The 21441-nt window shown below is 38.3% G+C and overlaps 1 protein-coding gene across 2 annotated transcripts in view; it reads left to right on the forward strand.

The window, feature by feature from the left end:
• TRMT11 (tRNA methyltransferase 11 homolog) overlaps positions 1-21186 on the forward strand; it is a 69133-nt gene extending 47947 nt beyond the window's left edge. For both annotated transcript variants that reach the window (XM_053591776.1, XM_053591775.1), the window contains exon 13: positions 20626-21186. In XM_053591776.1, coding sequence (XP_053447751.1) covers positions 20626-20757 — 132 coding nt within the window. In that variant the 3' untranslated portion in view covers positions 20758-21186. The remainder of the gene's footprint in view (positions 1-20625) is intronic.
• Positions 21187-21441: the final 255 nt, after the last annotated feature.

Consider the following 21441-nt stretch of genomic DNA (forward strand, 5'->3'; position numbering starts at 1 on the left):
GACCTTATTTTCCACATTTTAATGATAAGAAACTGACCTAGGCCTATCCCAGTTCACTGGCAGAGTTGAGACCCAAGCTCTTTCCTGTACTTGAAATTCTGTGTCTTCCTTTTTCCATCATGCTGCCTTTCTACCAAAACGTATTTCTACCTTTAGAATATACTAAAATTAAAAGGTAAATATTCTTGAGCAGCATTTTTTTTTCCTGTCCATCATCTGGGCTCTGCCTTCTTTTTTTTTTACACTATTATTTTTTATTAAATCACTATTATTTTTATTAAATCATAGCTGTGTACATTAATGTGATCATGGGGCACCATACACTGGTTTTATAGACCATTTGACACATTTTCATCACACTGGTTAACATAGCCTTCCTGGCATTTTCTTAGTTATTGTGTTAAGACATTTATATTCTACATTTAGTAAGTTTCACATGTACCCTTGTAAGATGCACCGTAGGTGTAATCCCACCAATCACCCTCCCTCCGCCCATCCTCCCCCCTCCCTCCCCTCCTTCACCCCATTCCCTACATTCTTAGGTTATAACTGGGTTATAGCTTTCATATGAAAGCCATAAATTAGTTTCATAGTAGGGCTGAGTACATTGGATACTTTTTCTTCTATTCTTGAGATACTTTACTAGGAAGAATATGTTCCAGCTCCATCCATGTAAACATGAAAGAGGTAAAGTCTCCATCTTTCTTTAGGCTGCATAATATTCCATGCATAATATTTCATATACCATAATTTATTAATCCATTTGTGGATCGATGGGCACTTGGGCTTTTTCCATGACTTAGCAATTATGAATTGGGCTGCAATAAACATTCTGGTACAAATATCTTTGTTATGATGTGATTTTTGGTCTTCTGGGTATATACCTAGTAGAGGAATTACAGGATTGAATGGCAGGTCTATTTTTAGATCTCTAAGTGTTCTCTAAATATCTTTCCAAAAGGAATGTATTAATTTGCATTCCCATCAGCAGTGTAGAAGTGTTCCCTTTTGTCCATATCCATACCAACATCCCTGGTTTTGGGATTTTGGGATATGGGCTAATCTTACTGGAGTTAGATGATATCTCAAAGTAGTTTTGATTTGCATTTCTTTATGATTAAGGATGATGAGCATTTTTTCATATGTCTGTAGGCCGTGCCCCTGTCTTCTTCAGAAAAGATTCTCTTCAAGTCCCTTGCCCACTCTGAGATGGGATCACTTGTTCTTTTCTTGCTAATACATTTGAGTTCTCTGTGGATTCTAGTTATTAAACCTTTGTCAGAGACATAACCTGCAAATATCTTCTCCCATTCTGAGGGCTGTCTGCTTGCTTTACTTACTGTGTTCTTGGCTGCGCAAAGCTTTTTAGTTTGATCAGGTCCCAAAAGTGTATTTTTCAAGCTGCTTCAAATGCCTGGGGGGGTGGTCCTCATTAAAATATTCGCCCAGGCTGATTTCTTCAAGAGTTTTCCCTGCACTTTCTTTTAGTATTTTTATAGTTTCACGTCTTAAGTTTTAATCTTTAATCCAGTGAGTCTATCTTAGTTAATGGTGAAAGGTGTGGGTCCAGTTTCAGTTTTCTACAGGTCGCCAGTCAGTTCACCTAGCACCGTTTGTTAAATAGGGCATATTTCCCTACTGAATGTTTTTAATTGGCTTGTCAAAGATCAAATAATGGTAAATAGCTGGATTCATCTCTTGGCTCTCTATTCTGTTCCATACATCTACCTCTCTGTTTTTGTGCCAGTACCATGCTGTTTTGATCCCTATCGATTTATAGTATAGTCTGAGGTCTGGTAACATGATTCCTCCTGCTTCATTTTTATTTCTGATTAATGTCTTGGCTATTCGAGGTTTTTTTCTGATTCCATATAAAACGAAGTATTACTTTTTCAAGATCTTTAAAGTATGACAGTGGAGCTTTAATAGGGATTGCATTAAAATTGTATATTGCTTTGTGTAGTATGGACATTTTAACAATGTGGATTCTTCCCAGCCATGATCATGGTATGTTTCTCCATTTGTTAACATTTTCAGCTATTTCTTTTCTTAGAGTTTCATAGTTCTCATTATAGAGATCTTTCATGTCCTTTGTTAAGATAAACTCCTAAATATTTTATCTTCTTTGGCACTACTGTGAACAGAATAGAGTCCTTGACTGTTTTTTCAGCTTAACTATTATTGGTATATATAAAGACTACTGATTTATGAGTGTTGATTTTGTAACCTGAGACACTGCTGTGTTCCTTGATCACTTCTAAGAGTTTTGTAGTAGAATCCCTGGTGTTTTCCAGATATACAATCATATCATCTGCAAAGAGCGAAAGTTTGATCTCTTCTGACCCTATATGGATACCCTTGATCGCCTTTTCTTCCCTAATTACCGTGGCTAAAACTTCCATTACAGTGTTAAAGAGTAGTGGAGACAATGGGGAACCTTGCCTGGTTCCTGTTCTGAGTGAAAATGATTTCAATTTAACTCCATTCAATAGGATATTGGCTGTGAGTTTGCTGTAGATAGAGGCCATCTACAGCAAACCCACATTTAAGAAATGTCCCTTCTATACCAGTTTTCTTAAGTGTTGTGATGCTGGATATTATCAAAAGCTTTTTCTGCATCAATTGAGAGAATCATATGGTCTTTGTTTTTTAATTTGTTTATGTGCTGAATTATATTTAGATTTACGTATATTGAACCTGCCTTAAGACCCTGGGATAAAACTGAGTTGGTCATGATGTATAATTTGTTTGATGTGTTGCTGGATTCTGTTTGTTAGGATCTTGTTGAATATTTTTGCATCAATATTCATTAGTGATGTTGGCCTCTAATTTTCTTTTCTTGTTGGGTCTTTTCCTGGTTTGGAGATTAGGGTGATGTTTGCTTCATAGAAAGTATTGGGTAGTATTCCTTCTTTTTCTACATTTTGGAACAGGTTAAGTAATATAGGTACTAGTTCCTTTTAAAGGTTTGGTAGAAATCTGACGTGAAGCCATCTGGTCCCAGGCTTTTCTTTTTAGGGAGATTTTGTATGGTTGATGCTATTTCAGAACTTGATATAGGCCTGTTCAACATATCCACTTGATTCTGCCTGAGTCTTGGAAGGTGATATGCTTCTAAGTATTGGTCCATTTCCTTCAGATTTTCATATTTCTGAGAATAAATTTTCTTGTAATATTCATTAAGGATTTTTTGAATTTCTGAGGAGTCTGTTGTAATTTCGTCTTTGTCATTTCTGATTGATGAGGTTAGAGATTTTACTCCTTTTTTTCTGGTTAGGTTAGCCAAAGGTTTATCTTTTTTATTGACCTTTTCAAAAACCCAACTTTTTGATTTTTTGATCTGTTGTATAATCCTTTTGTTTTCAATTTCATTTAATTCTGCTCTAATTTTGGTTATTTCTTTTTTTCTACTGGGTTTGGGGTTGGAATGTTCTTCCTTTTCCAGTTGCTTGAGATGTCCCATTAAGTTGTTAACTTTCTCTCTTTCCGTTCACTTGAGGAAGGCTTGCAGTGCTATAAATTTCTCTTGCAGAACTGCCTGTGCGGTATCCCAGAGGTTCTGATAATTCGTGTCTTCATTGTCGTTTTGTTCCAAAAATTTGGCAGTTTCCTTCTTAATCTCGTCTCTGACCCAGCTATCATTCAGCATAAGGTTATTTAACTTCCATGTTTTTGTAATGAGTATGCAGATTCCTGTTGTTACTGAGTTCAACTTTTATTCCATGGCAGTCCGAGAAGATGCAAGGAATAATTTCTATTCCTTTAAATTTACTGAGGTTAGACTTGTGATCTAAGATGTGATTGATTTTGGAGTATGTTCTGTGGGCTGATGAGAAGTATGTGTATTGAGTTTTTTTGGGATGAAATGTTCTGTAGATGTCTGCTAAATCCAAATGTTGGATGGTTAGGTTTAAATATAAAATTTCTTTGCTCAGCTTCTTATTGGAGAATCTATCCAACACTGCCAAAGGAGTGTTAAAATCTCCGACTATTATAGAGTTGTTGAAAATCAAGTTGCTCATGTCTGTTAGAGTTTCTCTTAAAAGTTGAGGCACATTTTGTTTGGGTGCATAAATATTAATAATTGAAATCTCATCATATTGAGTATTACCCTTAACACATATGAAGTGACCATTCTTATCCTTCCTTACTTTTGTTGGTTTAAATCCTATTGTATCTGCAAATAGAATTGCAACACCTGCTTTTTTCTGATTTCCATTTGCCTGAAATATGGACGACCGTTCTTCCACCCTGTGTCTATATTTATCTTTTCCGGTAAGGTGAGATTCTTGTATGCAGCAAATATCTGGACTAACTTTTTGTATCCAGTCAGCCAACCTGTGCCTCTTTAGAGGACAGTTTTAAGCCATTTACATTAATGGAGAATATTGATAAGCCTGGTCAAATTTTGGGCATTGAGTTTTTCGAAAGTCCAGTGGATATTTTAAATCCTTTCGCCACTGTGGAAGTTGGAGTTTGATCAAAAGTTTCTGAGTTTGTTCACTTTTGTGGTAGAGTATTGTGCTGGTCATTATGGAGGATAGGTCTGAGAATATCCTGAAGAGCTGGTTTAGTTATGGCAGATTTCTTCAACATGTGAATGTCATTAAAGTATTTAATTTCTCCATGATAAATGAAAGTCATGGAGATAAAGGATCCCGGGTTGAAAGTTATTTTGTTTTAGGGGATTAAACATCGATGACCACCCTCTTCTGGCTTGAAAAGTTTCAGCAGAGAGATGTGCAGTCATTCAAATATTCTTCCCTTTGTAGGTTATGGTTTTCTTATGTCTGGCTGCTTTCAGAATTTTGTCTTTCATATTAACTTTAGTGAAATTGATTATGATGTGTCTGGGGGATGTCTTATTCGGGTTGAGTCGTGCTGGGGTTCTGAAACTGTCTACTATCTGAATTTTAGAATCTCTTGGCATGTCTGGAAAATTCTCTTTCATAATTTCATGGAGAAGAGCCTCTGTGCCTTCCGAAGCCACTTCATTGCTTTCAGGAATTCCAGTGAGCCAGATATTAGCCTTCTTTGAATTATCCCAGAGCTCTCTGAGAGAATGATCCGTTTTTGCTCTTCATTTCTCTTCCTCTTCGAGAGTTTGGGAGCGTTCAAAAACTTTGTCTTCAGTGTCAGAAATCCTTTCTTCTGCTTGTTCCACTCTGTTACTGAGGGATTCTACTGTATTTTTCAGATCTTTGAGGGCTGCAAATTCTTGCTTCAATGTGTCAAAATCTTTGGTGGTTTTGCCTTTAAATTCATTGAATTCTTGAGACAACTTTTGAATTTGTCCTCGAATTGCCAATTCCCACTTTTTCTCCATTCTATTTTTTTTAATTTATTTATTTTTATTGTTAAGTCATAGCTGTGTACTCCTCCATTCTATTAATCTTTTTTGTAATCCAAACTCTTAACTTGATTTCTGACGTCTGTGGAATCTGTTTATGAATGGGATCTTCAGTTACGTTTGCCGTATCTTTCCTTGGCGGGGTTTATCTACTCTGGTTATCCATGTTACCAGAGTTTTTCCACTGATTTTGTCCTATGATTATTTTATACCGTTTGACTAGATGAGTGGATAAAGAAAAGTTGGGTTCGGGGCTCCAGGAGTAGTGATTAACCAGCCCTTTGCCCCAAAGCTGAGACTGGTGTCTGTACCTTTTCCCCTGGAGCTTTGCCAAGGATCCGTACAGTGCTACGGCCTGAGAAACTGGGGACCTGCTTGGTGTGGTGGGGCTAAGTGGCTCTGTCTTGTTTTCAACTCGTCTTTGTCCGACCCTAGTGAATCAGTTACTCTGGGTTGAAGTCTCAGCTGTGGAGAAATACTAGCACTTACGTCACCCCGCCTCCCACAGGCAACAATTGTAAAAGAAAAATCAAACCTTCCTATAACACACACCCAGGGTCCCACTTGGATAGTCCTTGGGCGATTGGCCCAAAAGAAGTCCAAATCAATTGTCTCAGTCAGCACCTGTCTCAGGTGGGAGAGTTTAAAAGGTCTCTGGCAACTAGATCATAGGGGTCTGCTGACAACTCAACTTAAATATGACTTGCTCTGGTGCTCTGTGAGGTCAGGAGGACCCATCAGCAAATAGATTAGTCTGGGAAGGTTGGTGCCTCCTTCCCCACCTTGAATCTCTGTCACACTCAGTCACTGATAACCCTGCAGGGCTGTAACCCAGTTGCCTCCAATGAGCAGATTCTCCAGGGTTTGCACCTGCCTGAATCACAGAGAGATCTATGTCTTGTCAGCCAGGCCCCTGCTCTATGCCACTATCCGGCCAGGGGAGGTGAGGCCTGACAACCTCAGGCGCTTCATGGAGGCTGGGACTGTTCACTCATTTCCAGCCCTGCCCCTGATTGATGTTACTGACAGAACAGAACAACTTTGTGGAATTTGTTTCTGTCCTGGTAAAATTCCCCTGCAGAAGCGAAGCTGTTTTGAGTTCCCAGAACCTGTGCCTCAGGCCCTGTCTTTGCTGCTGCCTGGTTGTTTGTATTTGCAGCACTGTTAGCTGTTAGTTCTAGCCTCCTTTGTCTAGGCTGATGATCCCCTGAGGGCTGGGTGCTTCTTAGGCTCAGTAAAGCGGTCCTCTGGATCAGCCCCGCCCTGGGAATCTGCCGGCTCTGTGTGTGCATTTTCTAGTTCCTGTGTTCCAACCGGGCCAGTACCGCCTCAAGCAGACCCTTTACTCACGAGGCCTGCCTTTCCGTCCCAGATCTTTTCTGCCAGTGGCTGCCACTCGAGAAGATGCCCGGCCTCCTCTGGTTGCCCAGTGAGACAGGGGGTGTGACTGGAATATCCTGGGTTGAGCCCTATTGTTGTCAAAAAACGGCTGCTGCTCTTCGCCTCGGGGCACCGCCGCTCTGGTGTGATTCTCTCTCAGCCGACTGTCCTCTCCTCACTCCCATGCCGCAGAATCAGCACTGGCCAGCAGCAGTCCAGGCCCTGGCCGCACCTCTCTAGATAATACCGAAGAATCTGGACTCCTGGGGGACAGGCCTTCAGACCTCAAAGTGAGAGTGGAGGGGAGTACTGGGAGCTCAGAATTGCAGGTAGAGAATATATACAGTTTTATATAGTTTTATGCCTGGCATGAGAGTGCCATGGCACCCTAGTAGGGAAAGTAGGTCCAGTTTTTAGAGGGTCTCTCCTGTGGGATGTAATGGGAGGATTTTTGAACTCTGCTCGTTTGTTTATGGGGTACTCTGAACTGTTCTTATGTGGGAGGGGACTCCTATCTGCTTGGTGATGGAATTTGTACCTTTTGTTTGTATCATTGGGGTCACAGCTCGCCTCAGCTGGGTTGATGTGCATTCTTCAACCTTCTCTTGGTGCAGCTCTAATCCGTCAGGTTACTTGCTAAATTTCTGTCCTTTAACTCTCTGTCTGGACAGGAGCCTCTGTGGAAAGCTGGCTTCAGTTAGCCATCTTGTCTCCACCCTCTTGAGTAGCATCTTACTAGTTTCTTTTAAAGATAGTGTTTCCTTTTCCTATTCTATTTAATCTTGTTCATGGGGCCATGGTCAATGTCTTTTACACAACATGTAGTTGATGCTGCTATATATGATTGTTATACTGTGGTTAATTCTATAAAACATTTTTCTCATATAAAATTTATAGGATAAAAATGCTGATCTCCAGAGTTATCCAGGACAGATTATGAGTAAATAGTTGTGTCTTCAATAAAAGTCACCTAAAACCGTGTTTTCCCAACCTTGTCTACCAAAGTCTGTGTGGACTGATGAAAAAGTCCCTTTTCAACATTACATCCTTTTTAAAACTTCATGTAACTTTTATAGTCTATTCCATGATGGATACTTGATTAAATACAAAAATTGTTTTAAATTACCTTTGCATTAAATGGGCTGTTCTGTGCCACATGTATTTTGTGGCTTATTTATTGACACATTACCATATACTTCTAGTGGTTTGAGAAGTATGGGTAACTTTAATTCTAGATATTAAATGGCTGTTAATTTAGACTAAAGTTATAATACCGTGTAAATCAGTTGTCAAGTTTTATAGCTATCCAGTATAGTTCACATGATTTAATATGGGGGACATTAGAAGGTCACAGTAGGAGGTAAGAAATTTTATGTAATTTTTTGTTTTGGATTGAATGAAAGGGTCCAATAACATGAAGCTGATGAACGTATTGATCAGAATGGAAGATAGCCAAAAGCAAAGGTTCTGACTAAAGAACTGAAAGATTTTGAAGCCATGAAGGACAAAAGAACCATTAGCATTGTAGCAGTGTTTTTTAAGTGAGTAAAGGACAGAATAGACACGGTGGTTCCACTTGAGAAAATGACTTAGGAGTGTCTTGATGTGGAAAAAATTAGTCTCTGATAAGTGGTTTACACATTAAAAGATTAGTGTCGCCAGTCATAAACTGCAGTGTTTGCTGACATAATGCTGATGTCCATTTCCACTGTGTATTATTCTTTCTCAGGATTAATGTTGGTAGCTGTGTTTTTCTTCCGCAGCTATTTGAATTAAAGGTACTCCCTTATGATTGACTCTTCCTTCTGAAATATTTTGTGGTTTTTGCCTGTCTCTTGCCAGGGCTGTGGATATTTCCCTTTTGATTGGTGCTATTAATCCAACATTGAGATTAGAGATTAAATATGAAGTATTTAAAACATTTGAGTGGGGCGGCACCTGTGGCTCAAAAGAATAGGGCGCTGGCCCCATATACCGGAGGTGGTGGGTTCAAACTAAGCACTGGCCAAAAACCACAAAAAAAAAAAAAAAATTGAGTGTTAGGATATAGATGATATCTCAAGAATTGGTGAGAAAAACAGGATAGGGCAACACTAAATAAGAACATACTAATGGGACATAAACCAAGTCTATGTCTTACTATGATCTAGTATTTATTACTGTCAAAGTGTGTTGTGTATGTGAGAGAGTGAAAGGGAAACAAAACCTTTTTTAAAATGACTTCATAGTCAGAAGGAAACTGATTTGTATTATCACTAAGTTCTGTTTAACTTGAGGTGTTTGTAAAAGGCTCACAGAAACAGACAGGAGCCTGGTGAATCTGCGTGTTGTGCTACTGGAATTCAGTTTTCAGGTTCATGTGATCTAGTTAGTTTGAAATGAATTTGCTTTTGCTGTAAATTGTATTTTTCCTTGAGTTTAAATCTTGGAGGGTCATCATTTGACTTTTTTGCAACTAAGTGATTTTGCCAAACAAATTGGATTTTTAAAGTTGATGCTATCATAATTATTTCACGGTATTATTTTTGGTAAACCAAGAAAAAGCAAAACTCTGTTCCTCACAGCACCAAGAGGGCAAGCATTAAAGATATCTGGATCTTGCAACTTTTGTTGTTTATTTTATTTATTTTATTTTTTTGAGATAGAGTCTCACTTCCTTGCCCCCAGTAGAGTTCCGTTGTGTCATAGCTCAGAGCAACCTCAAACTCTTGGGCTCAAGAGATCGTTTTGCCTCAGCCTCCTGATTAGCTGGGATTATAGGCGCCCGCCACAATGCCTGGCTATTTTTTAGAGACTGGGTCTCACTCTTGCTTAGGCTGGTCTCGAACTTCTGAGCTCAAGGGATCCACCCACCTCAGCCTCCCAGAGTGGTGGGATTATAGACGTGAGCCACTGTACCTAGCATTTTGTTGCTGTTTACATTATTTACAGCAGCGGTTCTCAACCTGTGGGTCATGACCCATAGGAACTGTATTAAAGGGCCACAGCATTAGGAAGGTTGAGAATCACTGATTTACAGGAACAAGCAGTTCTCTGAAGGCAGAGAGAACATATATCTTATGGCCCGAGCTGTAAACCTCATGTTTTTAAGTTATGATAGTAAAACAGTCTTAAACTAATGGTGTTATAGAATCTTAGGCATAGGTCAATTACAAAATATAAATATGATTCAAGGATTCCAAAGAGAATGCTTTAGGGAAATGGAAGTTTCTATATGGAGTCAGTATAGTCATCTGGATCTTCTTTTATAATTCTTGAATGAGTGATATATTTTCTTATTGCATTTTTATCATATGATTATTTAGCTTCAAATTGTTTTTTGAAGTTCTTCAAATTTAAACATGAATTTGTATGTTCTTCCCACATCATGACCCTCCAAGAATTCAACCTAGAAATTTTAACATGTATTTTTTTATCCAAAACATGAATGTATAGTTTGATAATATAAAGTAAACACCCATGTACCCACTGCCAAGGTAAAGATTACAGAGTTTTGTAGCACTCCAGAAGGACCCTCCTTTTTGTGACCATTTCTGACCATAAAAACTTCCTATAGGTGTTATCACTATTCTGACTTTTATGGTAATCATTTTCTTGATTTCCTTTGTAATATTACCACTAGTAAATTTATCCTAAGCAAAATCATTTTGCCTGTTTTTGATCTTTATATAAATGTATATGCATTTTTATTAATTTTTCTTTTAATAGATAATAATAATTTCAAAAAGTTACCTAGGAGAGGAATAGTCCCCAAATTAAAGTGAGAAAGTACGTATGTGCATGCCTGTTTGTGTTTTGGTCTCTTACTCATCCTTTGCTACTTAAGAAGGTAAGCAAGATTCTTAGTTGTGTTTAAATATTAAATATAGTAATAAGTTATTACTAATTTTTTATCTGGTTTAAGTTTTAGACTTTATAGAGTTACAGATTTTAGTAGATAGTATGTAGAAAGTGCTAATACTTCTATGTCATTATGGTAAGCACAGATATCTGCAATGCTTTTATGCTTTTTAAATAGTTAGATAGAAATTATGTGCTGAGTGCCAGATGTTAAAGTTTAATTATTAATTATCACTCATTTTCAGAACTCTAGATATGAACATTTTAATATATGGAAATATTTTCATAGACTTTAGGTAACTTGCATATCTTGCATAGTAAAGAAATTTTTAAAAAGTTTATATGTAAATACCTAATTTAGAGATGAGGATTTCACTGGTACCTTGTACCCATTAAGGAAAGTGCTAGAGATTTCTCTTAATCTTATTGGATGCCAGACTTTTGACCTACTTGTCCTTAGTTTGGAAATGGCCTAGTGCTGTTTATAGTTGTATAACTTTAGCACAAGTGGTTTCTATAGCTACTGTTCAGTACCAGATGTAGAACAGTGGGAAGCTTTGATAAGGAGAGCAGGATTTTTAAACAAAAGCCGGACGTGGGTAATTACCCTGAAGCTGAACTGAGGTCCCTTATATTCGGCACTGTCATTTACATTTCATTTCACTCTCAGCTGATTACAAGAGACTACCCACTGTTTTTCTCTTCCATCTCTTTGCCTTCTTCTTTGCACCCTATTTAAGAATGTACACTGTAGCTTTAATCTGTTCTTTGATTCTAAAGTCTTTGCTGACAAAATTAGATGAACTCCACCAGATTGGTGGCTTTTTCACTACAGTGACAGCATCATTGGTTTTCACTTATCATAGAATAAGTTTCATAAGCCATTTGTATTCAAGTGTTTGCAGTGAAACTGCTGTTTTGTATAAACTACTGTCACTTTGAGAATATAAATGGCTTAAGGTTAATACTAGTTAGGTAGAAGAAGTCATTATCTCATTATCAGGAACTGTCAGTAAGTAAAAGGACAGATTAAACCTGACCTGCAATTAAAATAGAAGCCATTTGGTTTTCTGCTGAATGATTACAGAGCTCTACAACTTTATCTGCTAGAAAAAGGAGATCCCTTGTTTTTAAAGAACAGTAATTTTATAAATCTATGATTATCCTTAGGCATTTTCACTGAAGTTTTGAGGATTCTGTAAAATTAAATTCTTAGCAGTAAAGGGACACTGTAAGAGTGAATTCTGGCTTAAGCCAGAATGTGGGTAAGGAGTGGTGTGAGGCTTTAGAATCAGTAAGTAGGAGCCAGTTAGTAGTAAAGGATGGATGTAGGGGTGTAAGTTGAGGAAATCCATACCTTATGATTGCTGTTTTCTGTGTAAAGAAGGATGTAAGTTTTTGCTAAGCTTGAATAAACCAATATTAACGTAAGAACTTGAGGACAGGTAACATTTTAGAAAAAGTGCTATGAGAAATAAGAAAGAAAACTGTTGTTTAAAAATTTTTACCTTCATGGACTTTTCCTATTTTTATATACTTTCTTTCCCTGACTTGATTACCCTTTCCCTGGGGGGAAAGGCATGGTTTTCATGCTGCAGGTGTTGAGGCTGAATGGATTATTACCCTCAGAGAATTTGCACATCGATAGGAATACGGTCACGCAGACCATTGTAATGTAATGTATTCTGCGGTGATCTGTGTGATCAGGCATCTACCAGAGGAGATGGGGCTTGAGGCAAGAGAGGTGGGTAATTCGTTTGGGAAATCAACATCTAAAGCAAGGTACGGAGGTGTGAGAGGGGCTGCGGTACAGGCAGGGAGCCCTAGACATTTCAGCATGACTGGCATACTGAGCACACGTGGGAGGAACAGCTGGAGATGCCCTGGAAAACTAAAGAAAGGGATGCCCAGTGCTGAAGGGCCTTACATACCAAAGAGTTCTAAGTTTATCCTATTGGTGAGGACAAATGTACAAGGGATGTCAGCTAGAAGAGTGGCAGAACTTTGTTCTCTGAAGGTCACCCTACCTTCACTATCTAGAGGAACTTGAGTTGTGGGACAATACCTGTGGTACCAGTGAGGAGGCTGCTGGCACAGTATGCAAAGATGATGAGGCTGTAAACCCAGAGAGGTGGAAATGGGGATTGTAGAGGACATGATGGAATTGAGAGTTTGGGGGGAGGCAGATGTGGCAGAACTGGGTGACTAATTGGTTAACTGGGGTGAGTTAGATGTGAACTAAGGATGACTTTTTAGAAATCTGGCTTGGGACAACTGAGTTAGTGATAGCTCTCTGGCACATATTTTTGTTTCCTGCCCTTGCCCAAGGACCATGGTACAGTGTTATTTCCTGATGACCGTAACAGTCTTCCACTGGTTTCTCCACCACTGCAGTTTCCTCCTCCATTCCATTTCCTACACAGTGGCTGGAGTACCTTTCGGACCGTAGATGGATGATAAAATTCCCCTGTTTAAATCTCATCAATGATTTTCTGGGGAGTTTAGTATGAAATTCAGAATCTTTCAGAAAACCTGCAGACCAGCTTGATCTACTCCTGGCCTGTCTCCAACTTCATTTTGCAGCTTCTTTGTTTGCCAAGTCTTAGCCACACTGGTCGTCTTTCACGTCCCAGAATGGACTTACTGTTTCTAGACTCAGAGTCCTCTCACATTGTGTTTCCTGCCCTTGGAATGTTTCCTTCCCTTCTCTTTTTATGAGTAAGTTTAATTCATCCTTTAGGTTTCAGATACATGTCACTTGCTTAGGCAAGCCTTTCCTGTCCTTCTTCACCTCCTCTAAGTAGGTTTCTTGTATCCTTGTGGTAGCCTTTTCTTACTAGCGTTTCATCACAGTTTGTAAGTGTATGTTTGAGTGCATATTGTTTAATGTCTGTGTCTCCGACTACCATACAAACTCTGTGAATTCACAGATTTTGACTCTTTTGCTCACCACTCAATAAATATTTATGGAGAGAGTAGTAACTTTTCTGTGATTACTTTGGGCCTTTCTAGAATAAAAACAATCATTTTCAACAGTATTTAAATCATTTGTTTTTTTTGGTTTTTTTTTTTTGCATTTTTTTGTTTTGTTTTGTTTTTTTTTTGGCCAGGGCTGGGTTTGAACCCACCACCTCTGGCATATGGGGCCGGCGCCCTACTCCTTTGAGCCACAAGCGCCGCCCATTTAAATCATTTGTTGAAGGAAGAGTAGGACAGATAGTTATGGCCAGCCTAAAGGCTTCTGTTTAGAAAAACACTGAATTTTATCATTACCCTGGCATTGCTCTTCAAAAAGAGTAATGGGATGAAAACATTTTAATTCTCTGATGCCTAAGCCTCATTTCTCATGAGAAGCAACCCCAAAAAACAACCAAATTGACACACTGTAGACGATCATGACACCTTTATTTAAGGAGATAATGATAAAGGAGAATAGTAAATTTCTGGGAAAAGGCAGTAAGTAGGAGGATGACTTTACTTAAATGGAGTTCTCACTGAATAATCTTTAGTTCTTTAAAATCTGAGCTGTTTATAATGCTTAGTTTAAGAAACATTTTTAAATATGTGTAATCTCACAGTATAATCCAGAGCATCTTTAGTTCCATTTAAGGTGGCAGATTCAGATGTTACTATAGAACATGCAGGTAGATTTCTTTTCTTGAGTGTTAATTCCCCTTTAGATTAAAATTTATTAAATTATAAGCAAGTGAAGTGCTCTCCTTTCAGCATCTTTTTTTTTTTTGTTATATCTTACAGTCTCAAGCTATAGCCCTGGGTAGAGTAGCATGGCGTCATCATAGCTCACAGCAACCTTTAACTTTGACCTCAAGCGATCCTCTTGCCTCAGTTTTTCTATTTTTAGTAGAGACAAGGTCTCATCCTTGCTCTGGCTGGTCTGGAACTCTTGAGCACAAGCAGTCTGCCTGCCATGGTCTTCCAGTGTGCTAGGATTACAGACGTGAACCACCGTGTCCGGCCTTCCTTTCAGCAACCTTTTTTTTTTTTTTTTAAATGCTGTAGTTTTGATGTACAGTTAGTTGGAAAAGTAGTTAAGAAGTTGAATAAGGTCAAGTTTTTGTACTTTTTATTTGTTTAGAGAGTAATTTGCAATTTTAGGTAGACACAGATGATAATGATACCCTCCAGAATTACTGAGGTGAGTATGTATTTGTGTATTTATACCTCATTCTTTAAATATGAAATGGTATGAATAAATGCTGAAGTTGCCTGCAGGAAAGGCCGTGCTGGTCATGTTGGGGCTGTGTGACTCTAGATGTTACAGCAGTTAGGACTCACAAGTAGCTAGAACAACAGCGCTCCTGTCAGACGTATGGTCTACTCTGCTGTAAACTGTTCCCAGCCCTTCAGGAAATACTATCAATATAAAGAAGGAGTTGTCTGTTCTAGCCAGCAGAGGGTAGTGTGCACATAAAAGTAAACTACCAATTTGTAAGCCTTCCTTTGGTTTCTTTGGCAAGTGTGTTAAAATTCCTCGAGTAGTTTATGTTTAGAATTAGTCGAACTGATAGGACAGGAAATTGGTTGGGTGGGACAGTGGTTAAAGGGGTTCTGTCTAAAAGTTTACATCTGAAATATGTGCTACCATAACGTTGCTGTTCCGTGAGGAATGTCCTCTAGATGTCAAACTCCATTTTGAATGACCCACTAATCTACCATGTGGGAAATTAACTCTTTAGCAATTGTTTTGATGTAATTTCTACTCAAAGAAAAAGAAAGAGAGAGAGAGGAGCATAATGGAAAAAGGATGGGCTTTGAAGTCTGATTTAGGTTATGAATCTGGCAATGTTACTTACTAGCTGTGTGATTTAGGTTATGAATCTGGCAATGTTACTTACTAGCTGTGGACCTTGGACCTTGGTAGCTTCTTTAAACTTTGTTAGCCTCTGTTTCCCTATCTGCAAAATTTAGATAATAATCTATTGTGAAAAGATGCAGAAAATTAAATAACTTGTGTAAACACACAGTTGATAGCAAATATATTACTTCCTTTCTTGAATTGCAATTTATGTCTTGTAGTATTTGCAATTGCTGATTGTCTTATAAGGATAATGATAGCTGTATACCTGAAAGCTGTATATTTCCCTTCTGTAGTTATTTGTGGCTAGCACAAATTTTCCTACAGAAATTCTTAACTTCTGATTATAAAAAATGGTGTTAATAGTATAATCAGCAGTCTTAACATAATATTTTATTCATGTCTCCTTATTACCAATAGTTAAATTTGGGAAAGGTGGGTCTATAATCTTTTATTGCCATAATATTCTGTCTTGGCAGGCCCTAATTCATTGTGTATTTTTATTTTCCATAAGAGTATTTCTTGCTTACTAAAAATTGGCAGAACTCAGGTTTTATAATAGGTAGATGATATCATGATGGATACTGGTAGACAGATTTGGAAATGTTAGAAAAAACAGAAGTCACAGACGGGGGCAAGCTGGAGTTAATGAGTGAGATCAAAGATTGTGTTGCTTGAGGATAATCTTCTCCTTTTAAGTGAACACTTTGGCCTTCAGATACTGAGTTGAAAAAAAGAAACAAAACACTTTGGCCTTTGAGATATTGAGTTGAAAAAAAACTTTGCAGATATTCCTGGTTGAGATGGGCTGGGAATGTGAATGGCGAAGAGTCATGAAAAGGTGATGAAAAATATGTAGAGTTGAATATCATCATCTCAAGTGAAGGCCCTGGCAAACTAAACTAAAGATAGGATGAAAGAGAGATAAAGAGAAAGCAAAAATTGAGTTTGCCATTGTCTTCAGCATTAAGTTGTGCATTCTGAGTGCTGTGTATCGTACAGTTCATACGGACTGGGTATTTTTTTTTTTTTTTTTTTTATTGTTGGGGATTCATTGAGGGTACAATAAGCCAGGTTACACTGATTGCAATTGTTAGGTAAAGTCCCTCTTGCAATCATGTCTTGCCCCCATAACGGACTGGGTATTTTTTAAATGTGTCTTGGTCATAGGCTTATATAGTATTCATATGTATGATCATATGTGATGATATGTATTAGACCACGGATATACTGAATGTTTTCTGAAAAACATTATGAACTGTAGCTTTTCTACCTAGGTGACTCCAAGCAAAGTTCTTGGAGTGTCTGGTTTGTCCTGAAACAGGACTTGTGCTGCTGGGTAATAGGCTGGCTCTTGGCGGTTCTCTGGCTGCACAAGGTATTGGGAGCTTTTGGCTTTTCCAGAGTTCCTGTTGCAAATGTTCTGTTTCATAATCAGAAGACAGTTGGTCTTATAGAAAGGGGGGAAATCTAGGATAGGACCCAAACATACACCTCACATTGATACTTCTCTACTACCTGGGAAATGAGGAAAATCGATTTCTCCCACCCACAGTCCCGAGGTTGCATTTCTAAGGATGTTGTTCTTTCCTAACTTCTCCAGGAGCAAGTATGTTCTTCCCACTGTGTCCCTGTAGCATTAAACAGAACACACAGTCTAAACGCTTCTTTTGCTTTTGCCTGATTCTAAGGGAAGGTATCTTGGGTCTAAAATTATTCCAGTAAAGAATCTCAGGTAGTAAATAAAGGTTTTCTTGATAACCGTCAGTTAGCATAGTTTTTAATTGCTAGTTTTGGGTTTTCTGGCTTCTGCTATTCATTTCCAGTCTCTGATTCTTATCTTTATATCCCTTGTTTTTTTATTACCAGTTTGCCCAATCTCTGTCCTTCGGGACAAAGACAAGCTATTTTGTTAAGCTCTCTCTTTGGTCTGTGAAGGAAGTGCATCTTCACCATGCTTCAGGCCGTGCCTCCTGCCTCCCTCTGTGAGCTGCGTAACAGCAGCTTAGGTCAGCCCGGCACACTGGGCCTGGGCCAGTGCGCAGGAATCACATATTTCTCCCCCACCTCATCCTCCTCACTGCTGCACTGTAGGGTAGTCTGTGGAGGTGATCTTGTACAGCCGAGAGGGGCCATGGGATAGTAGTAGTGGTCAGGAGGGCAGGCTTGGGAAGGACTTCATTGCCTGAGTGTGCTCTCATTTCTCTTGTACAGGAGAGGAAAGCGAGATGTCATTTAGCAAACTGATGTGTAACTAAATCTAACTCCCAGATGTTAAGGGAAAGGCCTAGGATTTGGGGAAAATTTGGTCTCATGTAGCTTTTGACCAAGGAGCTGGCATATTAAGTTTGCATTTTAATAAACTAAGTTTTGTCCCAGTATGGAGAATATACTGGAGAAGGAGCCTCTGAAGGCAGGGCAACTGGCCATGTGGGGGAAAAGGAAGAGAGATGAGGAAGGCCTAGATAAAAGTACTAGAATTATGGGTGAAGAGCAGTGGATTTAGGATACAGGCCTAGATTTCAGAACTGTGAGAAGAGGCAAATGTGAGAAAAGGAGGAAGAGGGGTATGACGCAGGTTTCTGATTTTGATGCCTGGGTGGAGAGCGATGCTATGAACTGTGAGGACTGCAGCAGGATGGATGCCAGCATTTGGACACAGCTTTAAGATGGAAACAATGGAAAACATTTCTACCAGGATTCAGTTAATCCAGTGATCCTAACTGACATAAGGGCAGAATTTAGAATCTGTGGAGGAGGAGGAGACGATGGCGTGATCCTTCCTTTCCTGTCCCTTCAGTCAGACATTTGAGGAAAGTCGTCGTGAAAAAGTCAGGGTTGAATGCTGGAATGTTGTTCCACATTGTTGTCCTGGTACAGTCCCGAGATATGGACTAGACTTGAGTGCATCTGTGAAGTCAGCTGTATCCTAGTGTTTTTGTGGGGTTTTTTGAGACAGGATCTCGCTGTGTTGTCTGGGTTACATGCATGGCATCATCATAGCTCACAGCTGCCTCAGACTCCTGGGCTCGAGGAGTAGCTGGGAGGCACATGCCACCATGCCCAGCTGATTTTCCTATTTTGTCTAGAGGTCTCATGTTGCTCAGGCTGATCCCATACTCCTGGCCTCAAGTGATGCTCCTGCTTCAGCCTCTCAAAGTGCTGGGATTACAGGTATGAGCCACCATGCCTGGCCACTCCTAGGGTTTTAATATCCCTCAGCATCCCCTTGGTATGAAAGTTTTGTGTCATGGAAATGCATCCTCCTAGTTAATAGTGTCCCATGTCCAGTTCTACTCCTTTGTTGGTGAGCAGCTCAGCAATCAAAGCCTCTCAGCTCATCATCTATTTATTCTCAGAGCCCCTCATACTTATGGAGTTGGGGGAAAAGCTCTTTTGGAGAAAAACCACAAAACCCACATTACTTTGTCTTTAACAGTGCAGTTTTGAGAGTTGGGCAGATCTGTGCTCTTAGATTCTAGTTGTGCCGCTTACCAGCTGCGCTCTTAAATAATTCCTCACCTGTAAAATGGTGATAATAGTATAGTTATCTATTAGAACTAATAGTTTTATACAATAGCACATATAAAGCATTGAGTATAATAAGTATTCACTAATATCCACAATACTACCTTTCATTTGATATCTTTAGTTATATACCCATAGATTGACTCTGTAAGTGTAAAATTTACCTTTTGGGGATTGAATGTTGCCTGAAGTTAGTAATGATTATTGTGCGTCCAAGAATTTGGAACTGAAATATACTTAGTGCCATAAAATTTAGATAGCCACCTCTTTATTTTTGATAAATAGGAAATCTGGGCATGTTGAATAATTTTTAATTATTTGAGGTTTTTGCAAATATGAGTGGCAAAAATAGTTTCTGAATACACAAATAAGCCAACATTATTTTGTTAAACCTAGATATTTGTTAATGTTAGATATGAGAAAGGATGAAGAAAGATCCTTATTTCCTATAGGACTAAACAAAAATACAAAATATTTTGAAGATTTTTATATCCCAGATTTATTTTTATATTTATTTTTAGCTACCATTTTAATACTGAAGTCAGTATAAAAATTTAGGGTTCATGTTTTCTGATTGAGGCTTCATATCTATTCTCAAATCGTATTCCAAGGCAGGAAGATCGCTGAAGCCAGGAGTTCAAGACCAGCCTGGGCAACAGGGAGACCTCATCTCTACAAACAGTACAAAAAATAGCTGGGCTTGATAGCAGATATCTGTAGTCCATCTCTACAAATAGTACAAAAATTAGCTGGACTTGATAGCAGATATCTGTAGTCCCAGCTACTCAGTAGGCTGAGGCAGGAAGATGGCTTAAGCCCAGGAATTTGAAGCAGCAGAGAACTGCGATCACACCACTGCACTCTAGTTTGGGTGACAAAGCAAGACCCTGTCTCAAAAAAAAAAAAAAGAAATCATAGGAATCCATGTGTAATTGAATATGAATTTACAAGAGTACTGGGAAGTCAGATTTTATTTTTAATTAGATTTTTTCACAGTTTGGAATGGTTAGTGAAATTGGATGAGAAACTGATGTTTCAGTGTTACCTGCCAAGAACTTCAATTTTCTAAGCCAAAATGTGTTTGACATTCTAACTCAGATTGATGTTTCCATTAAATATATCAATCTGAGCACTACTCTTTACTTGTCTGTGAAGTATAAAGTGTGGAAACCTCTTGTTTAGCCTATATCTTCGTCTACTATGATTATTTAATGTTGCCAGGAATTGTTTATTTTGTTAACTGAGTATGGATAGACTCCCAAACAGTTTTATGTGTCTGTTTGACATCACTCAAATGCAGTAATTTGTTAGGTCACAACTTTTCTTGAGTAGAAGCTTCCTCGTTTGATAATTTTTATCCATAGCTGCAGATGGTTTCAGAGAGTGCTGAACTAAGAAATAAGAAAGCTATAATCTTGACTATGTTACCTGAAACGGTTCTCTTTGGCCCCTCTAAGGACAAAAATGTTTTTGTCCTCTGTACAAAGAGGGTTGTTGTGAGGATCAAAAAGAGGTAAGGTAAGTAAAAACTCTCTGGATAACCAAGCATGATATGGATGTAAAGTGATTGTGTATTTCTAATTGAAGTAATAAAGAAACAAATGTGCACCAGTGAGTGAGATTTCACATAGAGTAAATGACCGCTTTTGCTTTAAGCTAACTAAAGAAGTAACTCAGACAACTTTTTATTTTGTATTTTCCAACCAAACAGAACCGGGACCAGTATTCACGTCTGCTAAGTGATCGTTTTCTGCCATACCAAGGTCATAATTCCTTCCGTGAAAAATATTTTAGTGGGGTAACAAAAAGAATTGCCAAGGAAGAAAAATCAAGCCACGAATGAAAATTAAGATTTTACCAATGAAGAAAGAATAAGGACTTGATAGAAAAGAAATTGGATGTTAACTTTCATGTGTGATCTAGAAAACATGTACTGTTGTAAAATATTTTATATAAAAGATGCTATAAAGTAAATTGAGCAATTCTTTTAAAGTTATCTTTGTTTTATAAATATTTTGTTGTATGTGTTATAAAGATTTTTGAACCTTATTTAATTTATATTTATACTTTCAAGTATTAATGGACATCGACTCTGTTATTTTTTACAAATAATCTTCAATGGGAATATTATTGACTTTTTAAGCGTATCTGCTTATATTTAAGCATAACTCCTCATAACATATAAGCAGTTAATAGTGGTTAAGAATGTATTCATTAGGTGTATTTGTTTAATTTGACTTTTGTTGTAATTATTTGCCACTAATAAACCTTACTGAGAATTTCTAAAATCTTGTAGTATTTTGTGCTTTTTCAGGGAGACGTGAAGAGGAAATTTGATTTTTATTTTGAAATTGCAGACGAGTACTAATGATAATGGTGATGATCAGAAAGGCTGGGACCTGACAACCTAAAACAATTCCAAACTCCTTAAGGCCTGTCCACATCTGAACCTCATCTGTACCTTGGAATTGCTCCTGCATTCCTAAACCTTGACTGTTGCTCAAGTTAACTACCCACAATTTTTGGT

The sequence above is a fragment of the Nycticebus coucang genome, chromosome 5 (assembly GCF_027406575.1).
Source record: "Nycticebus coucang isolate mNycCou1 chromosome 5, mNycCou1.pri, whole genome shotgun sequence".
In the NCBI taxonomy this organism is placed as follows: Eukaryota; Metazoa; Chordata; class Mammalia; order Primates; family Lorisidae; genus Nycticebus; species Nycticebus coucang.